Source organism: Colius striatus, chromosome 1 (assembly GCF_028858725.1).
Source record: "Colius striatus isolate bColStr4 chromosome 1, bColStr4.1.hap1, whole genome shotgun sequence".
Classification (NCBI taxonomy): domain Eukaryota; kingdom Metazoa; phylum Chordata; class Aves; order Coliiformes; family Coliidae; genus Colius; species Colius striatus.
In genome coordinates, this window is record NC_084759.1 from 200,765,024 (window position 1) to 200,783,382 (window position 18,359).

Sequence of the window (18,359 nt, forward strand, 5' to 3'; positions counted from 1 at the left end):
GAACTTGAAAAAGATCTAAAAATATTCATTAAGAAATATTTTTGGGATTTATGAGACTAGATTCTAAACACACTACTCAATGAGGCTTTGATTCAACAACATGTTTAAGATAATGGTTATGCCTTAGTGTTTTGCATAGAAGGGGATCCAGCCAACAGTTTGGGCATGGCATTGGTTCATACTGTCTGAGTGTGAGGGTTCATGCATGATCAACTTTGCCACAGAAACTGATCTCACAGAGGAATAGCTACTAGCATTACAAGTTGACTGTCTGGGTGATACTTACAAAGTAGACTGAAGCTTGAAGTGGAATTTCTAGGAAAGTCTCCTGTGTAAGGCTGTAGTTTTGTAAAAATTAAAGATGTTGACCATAAGAGAGCCAAGGCTTTCTCAGAAAGCTTATGTGCAGGGGGAAGGGAAGGCAAAAAACTATTGTAGCTGAAGTAGAAGATTGTTTGGCAGCTATCATTGCAGGAGAAGGACTTCAGTAAGACCTTTGTGTCTTCTGATGCTTTCTCAGTTCTGCTCTGTGAAAATTGCAGGATTGTATGCATTTCTGGTTAAATATCAAGGTGTTTAAAAAGAAGTAATATTTTTTCTTTCAGTCTTTACAGTGCTCATAGTGCATGATTTGATCTGCACTCAGACTATTACAAGTAGTCTGTAAGTGTTATATCATGGTAATTTTTTTATGACCCCAGGCAGCAAGTCAGCCCCACATAAACTCTTCCTCACTATCCCCCAGTGGAGGAGGGGAGAGATTTGGAAGAATGAAAGTGAGAAAACTTAGGGCTTGAGATAAAGACAGATACAGCAAAAGCTTTGCATGCAAGCAAAGTAAACCAAGGAATTGACTCTCTACAGGTGTTCAGCTACCTCCAGGAAAGCCGGGCTCAATCATGTGATAATGTTTACTTGGGAAGACAAATGCCATTGCTGCCAGCATGTCTCCCCTTCCTTCTTTCCACACCTTTATATGCTAATCAGGACAACATGTGGTCTGAGATATCCCTTGGTCAGTTGGGGTCAACTGTCCCACCTATGTCCTTTACCAGCTTGCTACACAGCCTTAGTCCATTCAGTGGTGAAGTGGGTTGAGAAGCAGAAAAGATCTTGATGCTGTTTAAGCATTGCTCAGCAGTAACTAAAACTTCCCTGTGTAATCATGTTTCCAACACAAATACAAAACGTAGTCCAATGAAGAAAACTAACTACCCCAGCCAAAACCAGGACAAGAGGTGATACAGTTTTAAAATGTGGCAATGATGGAAGATTGGAACTCAAGAGAATCTAAGTCAAAAGCAGGAAATTAATATTTGGCGTGATTTGTATACTTGGAAGCCCTTTTCATTTCCTATCACTGCAAAATTCTTGATTTTCCTTCTTAAGTCCGAAACCTGCTTCAGGTACTAGAAAAAAGCTTTTACACTTTGAAAGGATCCACATACTGTGATGAGAAAGGAATACTTATAAAGAGAATATGAGAACATCTGTATGCCTCCAGTGAAGCAGAGGACCAGTGAAAAAGGAGATATATTTGAGAACCGTTGAGATGAAATGTGATAGCAAGACCTCTGGAAGGACTGTCTCAAAGTGACTGAGTTATTAAAGACTTAATTTTTAAATTTATTTCAAGAGCATTGAGTCAGTTTTAGTAGAAGACTGAGATGAGACAACTAATTGCTGTAAGGTAAAGAACATTTGAGGATGACAGGAAGATGTGGCTGTTAATATCTAAATGGAAAAATGCATTAAAACAAGATTTGCTAGTAAAAATTACCTGGTTTGAGCTATTGCATTCATCCTACTTGAACTCTGAGGTGAGAGAGTTGGGGCTCCATTAAGCATTTAAAGCTTCATGGTGCTCTTCTGTCTGAACATCCAGAACATAGTCTTTTTCTTCTTTTTTCCTTAATGATCTTTTCTCTCTTGTTCTTCCCACTTCTAGTTTCTAGTGCAAGATAGATAGCAATGTCATCTGCTTTAATCTCTAGCACCTTCAAGACTGGGTAGTTGGCAGTGCTCCTTGGAGTAATTGGTAGTGTTTCTCTATCAAATCACAACTCTGATCCCTAGCAGTTTCCAAAAACAAGGAAAAAACATCCTACAGTGTAGCATCTTTGTGACCTCTTTGCCTTTCAGTACTTTGAAAAGGAACTTGGGTCTCCCATCCTGGTTTATCTTATGTATATGGGGAGGAGTAACTGGGTGGTTTGGTTATTCTTCAGCTAGGGCTAAACCACCACATCTGTAAAGACAGTGATTTTACCAGGTGCTGGGTGTTCTGTAGTTTACTTGAGCGTGATTTCCACCACCATATTCTCGTTTTTGAAGTCTATGTGGCTCTGTTTTGCTTTCAAATACTTCCTAGGTAATTACTGCTGAACATCCTCACTGAATCAAAACTAAGCTACATCATATTCCTTTTTCAGAAAGCAGGGTTCTTTTGGATTGCTTTGGCCAGGGAAGGTTCTTTCCAAGTGTTTGGGTTGTAATTCCTTGTTTTGGTTTGTGTTATGCTGTAGGGCAAACTAAACTTCTAAAGGACTAAAATCTGGGCATTTTTTGAAGCATACCACAACTTTTGCAATTTAGAGGGTAACTGTAGGGGGATTGGTCTGGTGAGATCTCCATAGCTGATGTCAGAAACTCTGAATTTCAGTGGTAAAATTGTCCTGCAGTCTTCCACTTGAGTAGTGTCATCATCTCAAACAGTAAGTGCAGGTCACTGGCAGTACTTCTTATGTTGCAAATTACCCAGAAGCATTCAAGTTGTCCTTTGCCTTGCAATTGCTATATGATCAATCCTCCATCTGTGTTACTTTATGGTTCTATACTCTGATTTTTGTACAGTTGAAAGAATTCAGTCTTCCATTGGCTTTTACAACCTCAAGTGAAAAGATTGCAAGAATATACCAGGTGAAATTATGGCCTTAATGGACATTTTTTAATCAAAAATTCTATTTCTTCTGCAGGGCAAACATACATAAATTCTTCCCCTTTTTGGGCAATCTTGTGGTTCTCCTTTTGTCACAAAGACATTACCAAATTCTTCTAGGAAGATACAGTTGCTGTTGTTCATGACAGTATAAATTAGGAGGTAGGGAACTTCATGAATAGGAAGGCAAGTTTTCAAGATGGTACTTTTGACTTTTGTTGGAATAGACCATCAATGGAAAATATTTTTTTTTCAGGAATATTTACTTATTTTGTATCTTTGGATGAATATTTAACAAACATAAATGCCTGTGTTTGGGGAATGAGATCATAAATCAATGTTATTTCCTAGCTTAAAGATGTGTGCTGCTTGTTTATTTCACTTTGTTAGAACAAGAAGATGAAGAAGCCAGTACTGGATCCCACTTAAAACTTATAGTAGATGCTTTTCTTCAGCAGCTTCCAAATTGTGTCAACAGAGACCTCATAGACAAGGTATAGTCAGAGTTTTCATTTTTTCTTAAAAGCTGTAATTCTAAATCAAATAGACTGGAATTAAAGCTTTGGAGTCTAGCAGGAGCTGAAGGAAATTCTTTTTCTTAGTCAACTGTTGCCCAAATATCACATCATATTGGTTTCATCTGCCCATTTTCTTACCTTTAGTTTGTTTTAAAAGTAGACTTAGCTTTTTCTTTTTTTACTCCCATCATTCTCTGACAAGTTACTCCCTGTCTACCTACAGCTGCTTTCTTTCTTGTGGTAATTCAAAGAATCATCCTGTAGTCTGTCACTGGATGTGTTTTCTAACTGTGTCAATTCTAGACAGAAATGAAGGTTTGTTTGTTTGTTTTTTTCAGCAATATCTCTATAAAAGATGCTTCTGAAAGGCATGTTATATTATTTTAAACTAAAAAAGTCCAGTCTGCATAGAAGTTAAAACATGACTTTTCTCTTTATAGGCAGCAATGGATTTTTGCATGAATATGAATACAAAAGCCAACAGAAGAAAACTAGTACGGGCACTTTTCATAGTTCCTAGGCAAAGGTAAGGAACTGAAGGGCAGCAAGCTGGGTCTACCCTTTGATTGTTTAACATAACATATGTGTATATTCTTAAACTAGTTAAATTACTGAAAACCAATGCCTAATCAGACATGCATTTGTGTATTCCTGATGAGCCCTTCTGGAGTCGTTTATGCTAGAGCACCAAAGAAATACTTGGGAGTAACGATCAAGCAATTCACCACAATATTTTGCCATAGCAGTGTAAATTTTCTTTAATTAGTTTCTCTTTTGTAGTACTTGTGTTTTTATAATAGGTCTTTTCATTATCTTTTTTTGAACTGTGAGAACAAGAGCAAAACCTGTCTTTTGAAAAAGAAGGATATGTTTCATTCAGGAGAATTTGCCCCTTTAATATAAGAACCTGTGAATATTTGGAGCACAATGAAGTTTAGGAAGGAGGTTTTCTTGGGGTATGTTAATACTGCTGTAGTCATTACAATAGTCATTATAATAGGCTTGTGTTGTATGGAACAGAGTTGGTTCTAGACTGACCACTTTAGAGAAAGAGGAAGAGTTTCAGCCTGGCCTCTTCTGTATCTGTAGATCTGTCCATGTATAGATTTGCTGTTTTTCCTGGCCTCTCTTTGTGTGAGCGAAGTCCCTGAGCTTACAGAGCCTTGCTTGTAGAAATTATTGCACATATTAAAATATAAATGTTAAATTCATTGGAAGAATAATATTTCTCTGCTCTCTGGTAATCTTATACCTTTCATAGGTGCAATTGTGAAAGAGTCATTTTTTCTTACTCTGCCTTGCCCTATTTCTGCTGGGAAGCTGTTTCGGTGCTAATTTTAGTTTCAAATGTTTCATCATCATCTTGAGTTTCCTGTTCACACCACTTTGACTCTATTCTTTTTTAACATCTGGGGAAAAAACCATGGTTTGATTGTCTGCGTCTCAAGACTACTGCTTTGAATAAACAGACTTTGGTGTTTTGTTTCCCTTACTTTTAATCACTTCTTGCACTGTGTTTTCACCCTTAATTCCAGCCTATTTCTATGTTTCATCTGTAATAAGGATCTGCTGTGCTAATAACCCTACTCTTCACTGCGTGTAAACCAATGCTTTGTTTGCTGACTGTATGTGTTAACCTGACTCTACATTGATAGTAGTTTTTGCTGTTAGAAAGAAAAAATATGTGCACTTCTCTTATGTACTCCTTTGTCTAAAGATTTTGGGTTTTGACACTTTGGAGATTTTGATAAAGGCCTGATTGTGTCTGAAATTTCAACGACTGACAGAGGAGGCAGGCAGTTGAAAATCTTCTGTATTAGATGCAAAAAAAGTTGCTTTTCAACCTGAGTTTATGATGTTGAGGAAATGATGTTACTATTTATCATGCTGCTGTTAATTATGAAATGCATCAAAAGACACAAAGTTAAGGAAAACTTTTTCTCCCAGCTTAGTGCATCTACAAGAATGTAAATCATGAGGATGACTTAGACTTTTGCTTTCAACTCCACTTTATTAAATAGTATGCTGTGGTTGCAAAATGGTAGTAGCTTGTTGGCTGGCCTGTGAACATAGAATAGTATTTATATCACAGCCCTATTTTTCTTCTTGGTGTTGTAGATTCCAGATTTGCTCAAATTGATCATTCACTGCCAAGCCCACCACTAAACCATGTCCCTCAGCACCTCATCTACATGGCTTTGCAATATCTCCAGGAATGAGGGCTCCACCACCACCTTGGGCAGCCTGTGCCAGTATTTAGCAACCCTCTCAGTCAAGGTGTTTTTCCTAGTCTCCAATCTAAACCTCCCCTGGTACAAATTGAGGCATTTCCACTTGTCTTATCACTTGTTCTTGGGAGAACACATGGATCCCCGCCTCAGTACAACCTCCTTTGAGGTAGTTATAGAGAATGATCATGTTTCCCCTTGGCCTCCTCCAGTTCTCTCAGCTGCTACTCATCACACTTGTGCTCCAGACCCTTCCCCGGCTCCAGTGCCCTTCTTTGGAGATATATATATATATATATATATGTCCTTATATGGTGTAGCTAAAGAAGTATATTTTCCAAAAGAGTTTAGTCTCCAAGCAAATCAGATAACACTGTCTAAGTCTAGTTATTTTGTTGACAACCATCATAAGATATTTCAAGAATAGAAGTAGTTCAACTTCTCTTGAGAGATCAATTGTAGGAAATGGGCAGGCACAACAACTTTACCAGGAAAGTACAGAACTGATTTCATGTTTGAGGAGTAATGCAGACACTGTAAAGTCAAAGTCATTACACAGTGCTCCCAGAGAGCTTTCTTGCTCCAACTAGGATTGAAGAGATTGAGACAAATGCAGGATTTTTCAAGACAGAAAATTTAATTTAACAGAAAGAGACGAGTTTTCCCTAAAACTCACTGTAGATTAGTGCTAGAATACATCATCGTTGCATTGCTCTGTTGAATAGTTAGGAATGGATCACTTTGACATTTTCAGATGTGATTTGTACCTCCAACCCAACAGAACAGAAAACCTTTTAAAAAGATCTTTCAATGCTGGTATAGCAAATGGCTTTCAGATTTACATTGGAGGGCTTATTTAAGTTTTATTAGCCATTTAATTCGGGACTATTTAGTTTGCACTGAAGTGATAGTACAGTGATTTAACTGTTACTGGTCACTTGAGGACATTTATGTGTAATTCTGCTACTGAAGTGAATTATCTTCCTGCACAGATGCAAACAGTTATTTATGTTTAACTTTATGCTGCAATTTTGACTGTTTTTAAAAAAGATCCAGTATTACAAATGGAAAATCTCTTTTTAGGCCTTAAATTCTAAACAATTCCAGTCAAATACTAAACAATAAATGGGCTGTTATGTCTTCTGGGGGTTTTTTTGCCATTCCCATCTATGGTGTTCTCTGAAGTTCCAATCTTTCTAAGCAAGAAATCTATTCATTATACAAAAATTCGAAACATTACCGTTGTCTGAATTCAGAAGGTAGCTGCTGCATGGATGTTAAATAGTTCTGAGCATTTTAACTCAAAAGTTGTAAACCTCCTGTATATCTGGTGTCTTTCAGCTCTTTTTCCTGAGAATCCTCAGTAGCAGTCTCTTTTTGTTCAGTTGGTCTTGACTTACCAGTGTTTCAGTGGCCTGTCTCATTTGAGGATAAAATTAAGGGATGTACTTGAGAGGTTTGTGCTGCAACCAAGGAACAAAAGCAAGAAGGGCTTATGTGATAGCATGCCAATTCCACAGCATCATTCTATTCCCACAGAGCACTGTGGGTGGCAGTTTGTACCTGTTCAGGTGCTGTGAATACACTACATTTTTCTAGGTTATGATTATGCTTGTAAGGCAAGAGTTCTTGCTCTGCTGTTCCGTTCATCAAGCTGACTTTCTGTAGAATCCCAGTTACGAAATGTACCCCTTCAGCCTTCTGTGTATAAAAGTTTGGATGCACCTATTCTAGAGAGATTGCAGTTAGGGCTTTAATTGAGCAAAGTTTTTGCTCCTTTTTTTTTTTTTTAAAAAAAATAAACCTCAAACCTTGACACTTGAAGTTCTACAGAAAAACATGTGCTCTGAGGTATTTCGCTGAAGTGCAGTCTGTGTGATCCAAAGATCCAGAGTTGACTAGATTTCAGTCCAAGGAGTGTGGTCAAAGTGATAATGGTCAGAAGGAGTGGTTCTTTGCTATGATGTCTTGTATTCAGTGTTTAATGTAGGCTTCAGGGTGTAACTGACTCATCTCTGATGCTAGCGCTTGCTTCATGATGTAGAAGAGCAGGAAGAGAAAGCAATAGTGGGGGTTTTATGTTTTTTTTAGTAGTGAATTTATGCCCCCCCTTCTTAAGAAAAAGAAATGCTTCTTGAGAAAACAAAACTCATAGTAATTAGCCTTAACGCAGGTACCAGTAGATGGTGCCACTGATACTACAATCTCAGTTTGAACACGAATTTTTTTGTCTCCCCTGTGAGAGGGAACAGGTTCAGTCTCTGACTGCCAATTTCACAAGGCTATTCCTTATTATATTTCACCTATTTAGAAATACTCAGTCTTAGTATTCTTCCCCATAAAGAAACCTTTTGTGTTCTCTGAGGGAATAACAACAATGTGCTCTAAGACTTTCATTTTCCCCCAGGTATGTTCAGTTTACAGAGATGAAATTATTAGCTCTCAGCAGGCAGATACTTGTTCAGACCAGAATAAAACTTTGTTATTTGTCTTAAAAGAGGTGCCACACTGAAATCCCCTCAATTAAAATACACCCTCTCAATTCAGCCAAAGTCTTTTTTTTTTTTTTTTTAGTTTTTGTGTGTGTGTGTCTGTGAAGGAAGGAGACTTTCACTTCTTTGTGTTAATGGCTAAATGCTTAATAATATCATAGTAATTTGCTGTGGCTAGTCACCCTCGACTTTGTGTTCCAACAAGCTTGAAAAATGTAAATACTGGTTCAGTTATTGATTAACAAGAAAGAATAAAAACTGTTAAATAGGTAACTGGGATACCTGCAATGTTTCACCAGGAGTTTTACGTATTAGGAGGCTGCTTAGCTATGCCTCTTTCAGGTAGTAGACTCTGAAGCATCTAGTCCACTATTTAAATACATAATTATTCTTTTTCTGTGAGTGGATATTAGAGATCTTGGAAACGGCTGTCCAGTGAAATAAAAGTAGAAAGGAGAGGGTTGTATATGCATTGTTTCAGGGTTGTCTTGATCCTTTTCCAGTTTTACTTTGTGCCAGGCCAAGCTCCATGTATTGACTGTGCTTTTAAATGGGTTTTTTTGGCAGTATCTTTTTTCTTTTCTTTTTGATTTAATTTTCTTTTCCCTAGCAGTAGGGGAAACCTTAATCCCTCATAAAATGTAAACTAAAGGTCTGTTTTTCCCTACAGGGAATTTCTTACTTGAGGCATGCAAATTTAAGATGTTTTTCTCCATTTAAAACAGTATGCTCGTTCTGTAGTTCATCTTTTTAAAAGCATGCATAGAATCATGGAATGGTAGGGTTTGGAAAGGACCTTTAGAGACCCTGCCAAAGCAGATCCACCTAGATCAAGTCACTTACATTCTGAAAATAAACTGAAAAATATTTTCTTTAGCTTTTAAAATGATATTATGAGGCCTCAGAGTGCAGTGATCCATGCACACTTGTACAGAGGAGCTGTGTTACATTCTGTGTCCTGTTACATGATGGCGCAAACTAGGTTCAATGTTATTTATCTCATTTTTACAACCAGATTATCTGGTTGTAATACTACAAAATGGTTATGAAGAAGTTTAATCAAGGAAAGAGAAAATACAGGGAGTTGTATGGAACAGTTTTATATGTTACTATTTGCAACTGTGTTTGACAGAAGAGGGTTGCCACATCACATCTGCTGAGATTTGTTTTATTAAATAACTGTTACATGCAGTGCAAGTTCTCAGCCTTGAAAAGAAGGATGTTCTTACCTTCCTGGTCATGTCTGCTGCTACAAAAAGAAACAGTAATAAAATGGAGTTGTCTTTATGAATTTTTTTTTGTTTACATATCGAGAGGTCAGAAATTTGGCTTGCATCTGGTCATTTCTTAAAGGTCAAATTCTGTAGTTAAGATGGTGTTTGGCATTTCACCTAAGGCAGTAGTTTTGAAAGGAAATTAACTGCAAATGGTTCCAGAAGGATGTGGTCATATACCTTTGTGTATTGTGATATTTTTAAGTTATATTACAAGCTGAAGTGTGAGCCTATAGAAATGCATGTACGGAGTTCTGTTAGTATATATTCATGTTTATTCTTTTCACAATTAAAATGGTACGCATACTTGTAGACATAAAGACATTTTTTGTCTATAAATTGGTTGTCTATTTTATCTCCTTTTTTGCAGGTTGGATTTGTTACCATTTTATGCAAGACTGGTTGCCACATTGCATCCCTGTATGTCTGATGTAGCAGAGGATCTTTGTTCCATGCTGAAAGGAGATTTCAGATTTCATGTATGTCTTGTTGATTTAATTTTTTGCATTCAAATTATTAAAATTAACCAATCTGATAATATGCTTTGGGCAATAAAATGTTTGATATTATGTAGATGCAAATTCTGAAATTCAATGAATATTTTTCTGCCATCTGAGTGAATTTGTTCTACAACTCTATACATTTTAAAATAACATTTTTGCAGTTTACCTTATTTGTGTGTGTATATATATAGACCATGTGTATATCTATTAAAATGAGTTGCACAAGTTAAAACAAAAGCTGCAAAAATTAGAAACTGTGTTCCAGTTCTGAAGTGTTAAAAGATTTCTATAAATTAGTAACTTTTATTTAAATGAGGACTGACCTATTCCAGCAACATGTTCCCCACTACAAGGTTACTGTTGTAATACAGTGGTTACTATTGTAATGTGGTGCTTAAGTCAAATTGTTTCATGATTTTCATCAACTCAGTTTTTCTGTTCCTCACCAATGTATTTTTCAGTGTTGTCTTTCACTTTGTCCTAAGTTTTCCAATCAATTTGATTATGGTGCACAGTGAGTGAATTGCTCAGACTTACTGAAGTGCTAACTTGGTTCTCGAGAAAAGCTATCTCTATTGGGGAGAAATACAGTTTTGGTTGTTGTGGATGATGTTTAAACAGATAGATATTTGTACTTAGTAAAAATATGCTGGATGCCAGTAAATTTAAAAGAAAAACCCCGAAAGTCTGCACTTCATGAAATGTAACTTGGAAAATACTGTCAATGTTTAGTACTTCTTAGGGACTATCGAATTGGTCCTAGTCTTATGGAGACTACTTATTGATTCTAACAATATAGGATCTAGAATACTTCACCACTACTTCACTGTGGCAAAGGCAGGGTGGTGACCAAGTTGACATGTGCCTGTAACTGTAGGTATGTTAGAGAACTTCTGTTTTTTGGGGAGTGGAGGGAATGGGGAAAGATATTCAAAAGCTCCTGAAGAAAACAGGTCATGGACAGACTTGTAGGAAAGCCCATGAAAGGTAAAGGTAGAGCATAAGCAACTAAACAAATGTCAAAGACTACTGAATTCCCAAGCTTATGCATGTTTGGGTCAAAGTAATTTATTTATACGTAGATATTTTTGAGAGCTTAAAACAAAACACTTTGGGTTTTTTTTAGGTAAGGAAAAAGGACCAGATCAACATTGAAACAAAGAATAAAACTGTGAGATTTATTGGTGAGCTTACCAAGTTTAAGATGTTCTCCAAAAACGATACTCTCCACTGTTTAAAGGTTAGTGTTGTGGTAGACCTGTACTACTGTATATGCTGATAATGTATCCTCCTCCTGTTCCCTTTCATATCTCCATGGGTGATGCTATCAATTAATTCATTGCATATGTTTCAAACTCTGATGTCTGTTGCTACTGTGTATGAAGAGGCTTTATAGCTGTTCTTGCTAATTTGATTTTGTAATGTGATGGCAGACGTTGCTACTTATCTGCTATAAATTGCAAAACTTCCATTATGGTGATTTCAGTTAATGTTTTTACAGTGAAAGATAACAGAGAGTTTAGAGGCAGAAATCCTTGTCAGTGATGCAGTGACATATGCCATTTTAGCAGGTCCTTTTGTTTGTTGAGAAACAATCCAAAACTTTGGAAAACATTAATCTGTAGGCATAGCATCTCAATTTGTATGCTGATAAACATTCAAACTTATCTTTGCTGTCGAGTTCCAAATTAAAAATCACTTTTCAAAAATAAAAGTGCCTCTTATAAAAGGTGGTTGAAGCCTCACACGTGTTCAGATCACTTCCTTTGGGAAATGACACTCACTCGTCACTTCTCATACATACAAAATATTGTAAAATGCAAAGCTCTGTTAATTTTTAGTTCTTGCTTAACTTAAACCATATAGTTAAATTAGATGTGCTTTGAGTTTATTGTGTCCTTGTTCTTTATTACTTGGTGGTTTTCCAGTCTAGCAGCAGGAATTCTAAAGCAGAAATGACTGAGTTGGAAGACATATGGGAGAGATCACAGTGTTTGTTTTAATATTGTCTCTCTGTGCTAGGCCTAGGAAGCATCCTGTTTTCAAGGTTCTGGGAACCTAAATTTGGGTGTAGACTTTTACTAGAATCTTTCAGAAAGGTGAATATTTTGAATTTTATTAACATCTGATCACTGAAATAAAACTTACATTTTCCTTAAAGGGTATGTAACCCCGTGGTACTATAAAATCCGGTAGGTATAACTTACTGTTTTCTGCATTTGAAAACTATATTTAACATGCTTCGTTTTTTATATAAATACATACCAGATGCTTCTGTCAGACTTCTCTCATCACCATATTGAAATGGCATGCACTCTGCTGGAAACCTGTGGAAGATTCCTGTTTAGATCACCTGAATCTCACTTAAGAACCAGTGTTCTTTTGGTAAGAGAAAACTTGTGATCTTAGTGGACGATGTCATGCACTGAACTAAGCCAATTACTACTTGTATTTTTTGTCTTTTTAATGTGGTCTGACCATAATGATGATTGTGATTAATATGTTAAAGCACTAGTAAGTAAAAACTTTCATTAAGTTTTATCTTGAGTGCCCTGGAATGTTCTTGATACTTTAGTACAGAAACAAGTATGAGAGGACAGTGAATGCAGTTTGCCTGAAATCTTGTCTTCTCATTGTGGAACGGAGTTGAGATGGAGAGTATGTCCATATGTTGGGAGTTGGACTAGATGATATCTAAAGGTCCCTTCCAACCCTACCATTCTATGATTCTACATTCAAGTCCTAGGCTGCTTTGGCACTGTTGGCCTTCGTAGTCCTATAGACTTGTACCATCTTGTTATTTATGCCCTGTCCAGTGTTTTCTTAGCTCTGAGTTTGCACCTTTAGTGAGAATAGCTTTGTGAAGGTATTCTGGACAATTCCAACGGACCTATAGATCTGTTCATGGCTTAAAAGCAAAATTAAGTAAATAGTTACATTTTAGAAGCAAAAAACTATTGCTTTTGAACTACAAATCATTCAGAGATAGGGCAAACACAAAGGATAAAGTTGAAAGAATGTGGTAGCTGTGCCTGAACACACCTGAGATACTATATGAGGGGAAAAATGGTAGTGAATGGAAACAGAGGTATTTGAACTGGAGGTGAAGACTGTTGTGAAAGAGATGGTTTCTGTGCCCTGGGTAATGATCTGGGTTTTTAAGTTTGGAGAAGTAGTTCATGAAGACACTAGAGGAGAAGGGGTTTTAGAAGTAGAAATTGGTAATTAAAGTAAGAGTAGAACTGGTATGTGTCAGTCTAGATAAGTACTGGCGAAGTTATTAACAGAACAAGAATTAGCTTTCGGTCTTTTTCAGTATATCAATTTGAGACTTGAATAATATGTTTCCCAGTATGAGAGACAATCCTAAAACTCAGTCCAGGGGAACAGACTGAGTCAAATATAATTTGACGTTGGTCCTTCAAGGGTAAATAATAGTAATAAGAAATTGCATTAAATTAAAAGCAGCTTAAGCAGGTACAGATGGACTAACAGCCCATGTTGTTGTGTTAGAAGTCTGACTAAATGTTCTTATATATTCCCTTCAAATTCATGAGCTGCGGGAAGAATACAGATGTGTATCTTCAATAAAGAAAGTAGTCTCTGTCGAGGGGAGAAGGTGGACATAGTTTGCCCTTCTGTAAGGGAGCAAAGATCTAGAATATCTTAAGCTGTGAGACGTCACTCTCATCTGTTCCTTAACCTTCTCCAGCACCAAGGTCAGGCTGACAGGCCTGTACTTCCCAGGATTGTACTTCCGGCCCTTCTTGTAGATGAGGGTCACATTTTTCATCCTGTAGTCCTCTGGGACCTCCCTGGTGAGCCAGGACTGCTGGTAGATGATGGAAAGTGACTCAGCAAGCACTTCTGCCAGCTCCCTCAGCACCTTCGGGTGGATTCTCTCTGGCCCCTTGGACTTGTGTGTGTGGAGGTGGAGCAGCAGGTTGCACTAAGGTGGCTTCCATCTGTACCCTGTCCTGTCTTCCAGCTCTGGTAGACACATGCCCAGAGAAGATCTGGTTTTAGTATTGAAGACTGAGGCAAATAAAGGCATTAAGTACCTCAGCCTTTTCTTCATCCTTGCTCATTAGGTTTCCTCCTTCACCTCCTTCATCTATTAAAGGGGGAAGAGTCCCCTTAGGCATCTTTCTGATGCTAATGTATTTGTACAAACTTATTGACTTTTACAGTAGTGGCCAACTTCTAGTTGAGCCTTGACCCTTCTGATTTTCTCCCTACGTGACCTCACCACAGCCTTGTAGTTCTCCTGGGCTGCCTGACCTTTCTTCCAGAGATCAAATATTCTCATTGTCCTGAGCTCCAGCAAAAGCTTCCTGTTCACCCAGGGTGGTGTTCTGCTCCCCCAGCTCATCTTCTTGCACATGGGAACAGCTTGATCCTACACCTTTAAGATTTCCTTCTTGAAAAATGTCCAGCCTTCCTGGACTCCTTTGCCCTTCAGGACTGGCTCCCAAGGGACACTGGCTATCAACTTACTAAACAATTTAAAGTCTACCCTCTGAAAATCTAAGGTGGCAGTTTTGAAACCTTTAACTTAGACAATTGTATCAAATAGTCTTTTTAAGCTTTAGGGCAAGATCACTTCTGTTTATAAAGACATAGAACTTGAGCTACACAAAGGCTTGGTTCTCACGTCTTTTTTAGATGGAGTTGAAGCTGTGGGAGAACATTATACAGACGGAGGCTGTGACAAAGTAATTGTAGTTAGAATGAAACTGTGTTAATTCACTGTTAACAATAATGTGCTTCCAAGAAATTTTAAATTCTGATTTTTGAACTGTTGAAACATGCAGCAAAGCAGAGCAGTACAGGTAGTAAAGGGAAGGAGGAGCTGAACAGTTTCAGTATCTTACTACAATCTGATAATTTCCATGTCATGCTGAAGTGCTTTTATGAATTGGGCTTTTCCTATTGCTTAGAATTTTTGCAAAGCAGCACCGAAAAGAACCCCTTAAGAAGTCACCACATAAAATCTATTTCTCACAATGCAAGTTGGTGTTAGCAGGTTTGGGGCAGATGTGAGCAAGACAACTAACCACAGAGGAGCACCTCCTAATTTTCACCAGATTTTCTTTTGAAATACATCTACATTTATTCCATGTGCAGAGAGGTTTTGTTCCTCACCAAGAAAAACAAAGTCTTTTACTGTTTTTACTTGGTGATTTTAATGTTGTTTGTGATCCTTTTTTATCAAAGGAAACCAGAAACTTAATCTTCAAATGTAATGCTTTACTTGTTTAGTTCTTCATTTTAGCCTAGTAAAATGAAGACCTAAAGCAGTTAATTAGCTTAAAGCACTTTAGATTGCAGGTCTTGCTATTTCCTTCTGAAATGTGTCAAAGTTTTTATTATTGCAGGCAGTGCATTTGCTTGTCCAAAGTGAAAAACATGAAAGTCATGATGATTTCGAATGGGAATAAGGACTAATACATCCCTGTAGAGTTAGAATACATTCTTGTGATGGCTTAAAAAAGGATAAATTACAGTGATTTTCAAGACTTAGAGTAATGCATATTTTCTGGGAAGAAACATTTAAATTATAACCTATTATTTACAATATACAATGTGGTGTTTTATAGCAGGAAAATATCCAAATTGTGTAGTTTTAGGGTTTTAAAAATTCTATCTGCAAGTCCTTCTTCCATATTCTCTGCTATGCCCCACTTCATTTTTCAGTTTACAGTGAAACATGATAAATGTCATTAAGGCAACAAAAAAGTATTTTCACCTGATGTATCTAGAAAAGGTGAAACTTCTACAACGGTAGTATTAACATCTATGACATGATAAAGTTTTGGAACTTTCTACTCTAAGTGCTTTTTTCCCCCCACATAAAACAATTTCTGTGCTCAATTGTTAAAAGTGCTGTGCATCTGTTAAGCACCTGTAGATAAACTTGCTATTACTTGACAGAAATTTCCCTTTAGGACAGGAATAGTCACTAAGGAATCAAAGGGGAGACCATTTGTGTCATGAAAATGTTAAAAATGAAATACCTTAGAGTTGGTGTTGGATTGAGACCTTCTTGGCAATAAATGCATACAGTCTAGGAGGAAAATTGTTATTTGTTGGCTTACTATTTTACACAAAACTATTCTTCCTCATTGAATTAGCAGCTGAAACATAAGGTTAAGGAGCTGTTTGTTTATATTTTGGTTTAACTGAACCACTGCCTTATAAAAGAAACTTTTAAGTTATTCAAGTCGAGTGAGAAGCCCAACAGGATGAAAACTTGTGCTTCTTCACCAATGATCAAAGGAAGTCTAAACTCTTTTCATTAGTTTGCTGGACAGCATGAATGTTTATACTAAAATATGTGTACGATAAGAAAAGAATCAGTTTTGTCTGTTGGATTCTGTACATTACTGTGTAGACAACATCTATTAAGCAGTCTAGATCCGTGCAGTTTATTTTCCTGTTGAACCGCTTCAGAGTGATTTAGGAGATATGGGATCATAGGGTGTACATAAAAATGTAATGCAACTTAGTTACACACATATATACACATATGTATAAAAAATATTTTATAATAGTATTAAGCTAATTCTTTAACTGTAAAAATCAGCAGCTTAGAACTGCTAACTTTAGTTCTTGTACAGAATTTTCACATACAGCACATTTTTAAAGCCCACAAAATAAATAATAAAAGTACATACCCCAAATGAAGTATGGAGAAAAGGTTGTATTTGGTGAGGAAAACTAGGGCACTCAAGCACGGTAATTAGTGTTGATGCAGTAACCTTTACCTTGTCTGATTTTTCCTGAAATACTACTTTAGGGAAGGTGTTGTTTTTCTTGCAGTCTATTCTGCTTGGGTGGATTGCAACAATGGAGCGTGTGATAAGCAAAATGCCATTGTCTAAACCATTGGAAATTCATCTGAAACCATCAAAATATGCAACTCTCTGGAGTTGCATACTGATGTGAAAAGTAGATTACTGTTCCTATGATGATTCATTATACTCGTCTCAGGACATGAGTATTTCAGCTCCTTTGGTGAAAGTCATGTTTTGAATAAAGTGGCTAATAATCTTATTAATCATTTATCTAAGTGGTAACATTTAGATTTCAAGTTAAACTTTAACCACTTTTCTGAAACATCATCACAGGTGAATTATTATAGAAACAGAGATTGTGATGAGACATGACCTTGAAAATAGCAATGCAGAACCAGATATATGCTTTGCCCTTTTCTTTTCTTTACCTAAACTCTTAACTTACTTTTTTGCAACCTTTCACGTTTTCTTTATCCAAAACATAACTGTAAGAACCTTTGACTTAAATGTGGCATGTCAACATCTTTAACTGATCATTTCATTTATTTCCAGGAACAAATGATGAGAAAAAAACAAGCAATGCATCTTGATGCACGCTATGTTACAATGGTAGAAAATGCTTATTACTACTGTAATCCTCCTCCAGCTGAAAAAACTGTGAAGAAAAAACGACCTCCTTTGCAGGAATATATTCGTAAGCTTCTTTACAAAGATCTCTCCAAAGTCACCACAGAGAAGGTAAATCCTTGTGAAATCTTTAATAGAGATTTTAAAGGAAGTGATGTAGTAGTAAGTTTTGAAGGGCTTGTGGAAGTTTACATTTTTTTTTAACTGGAAAGAGGAGGGATCATTTTTGTATCCCTGATTAAGATAATTTCTTTTTTTTTACTGTAATGCATAGAAGCTCCAGTCCTAGACCTGCATTCTCCATAGCAGTAAGTGCTGAACAAGCAGAGAATGAAATGAGATTCTTTGTACTAAGTATCTTATGTTCAGAGTAAGAAGCAAAAGACTACAGTTAGAACCAGACTGTAAGAGCAAGGAAAATATGGAAGGGGTCGGTACTGTTCAATATGTTCATTAATGATCTTGATGAGGGAACAGAAGGCACTGTAAGCAAGTTTGATGACAATACTAAACTGAGGGGAATGGCTGACACACCAGAGGCTGTGCTGCCATTCAATGAGACCTGGACAGGCTGGACAGTTGGGCAGAGACACATCAAATGAAATTCAACAAGGGCAAGTGTGGAGTCTTGCATCGGGGAAAGAATCACCCCATGTACCAGTACAGATTGGGGAATGGACTGTTAGAGAAAAGTGTAGTGGAAAGGGACCTGGGAGTCCTGGTGGAGAGCAGGATGAGCATGACCCAGCAACGTGCCCTTGTGACAAAGACGACAATGGCATCCTGGGATGTATTAGAAGGGCTGTGGGCAGTAGGTTCAGACAGATTCTCCTCTGCCCTTGTGAGACCACATCTGGAATATTGTGTCCAATTCTGGGCCTCTGAGTTCCAGAAGGACAGGGAGCTACTGGAGAGAGTTCAGTGCAGGGCCACTGAGAAGGGAGTGGAGCATCTCCTTTCTGATGAAAGACTGAGGGAGCTG

General features: G+C 37.2%; 1 protein-coding gene across 3 annotated transcripts in view; it reads left to right on the forward strand.

Moving 5' to 3' along the window:
* UPF2 (UPF2 regulator of nonsense mediated mRNA decay) overlaps positions 1-18,359 on the forward strand; it is a 67,871-nt gene that overhangs the window by 19,579 nt on the left and 29,933 nt on the right. For all 3 annotated transcript variants that reach the window (XM_062020059.1, XM_062020054.1, XM_062020064.1), the window contains 6 exons: positions 3,329-3,432; positions 3,897-3,982; positions 9,821-9,929; positions 11,080-11,193; positions 12,222-12,338; positions 17,303-17,488. In XM_062020059.1, coding sequence (XP_061876043.1) covers positions 3,329-3,432; positions 3,897-3,982; positions 9,821-9,929; positions 11,080-11,193; positions 12,222-12,338; positions 17,303-17,488 — 716 coding nt within the window. The remainder of the gene's footprint in view (positions 1-3,328; positions 3,433-3,896; positions 3,983-9,820; positions 9,930-11,079; positions 11,194-12,221; positions 12,339-17,302; positions 17,489-18,359) is intronic.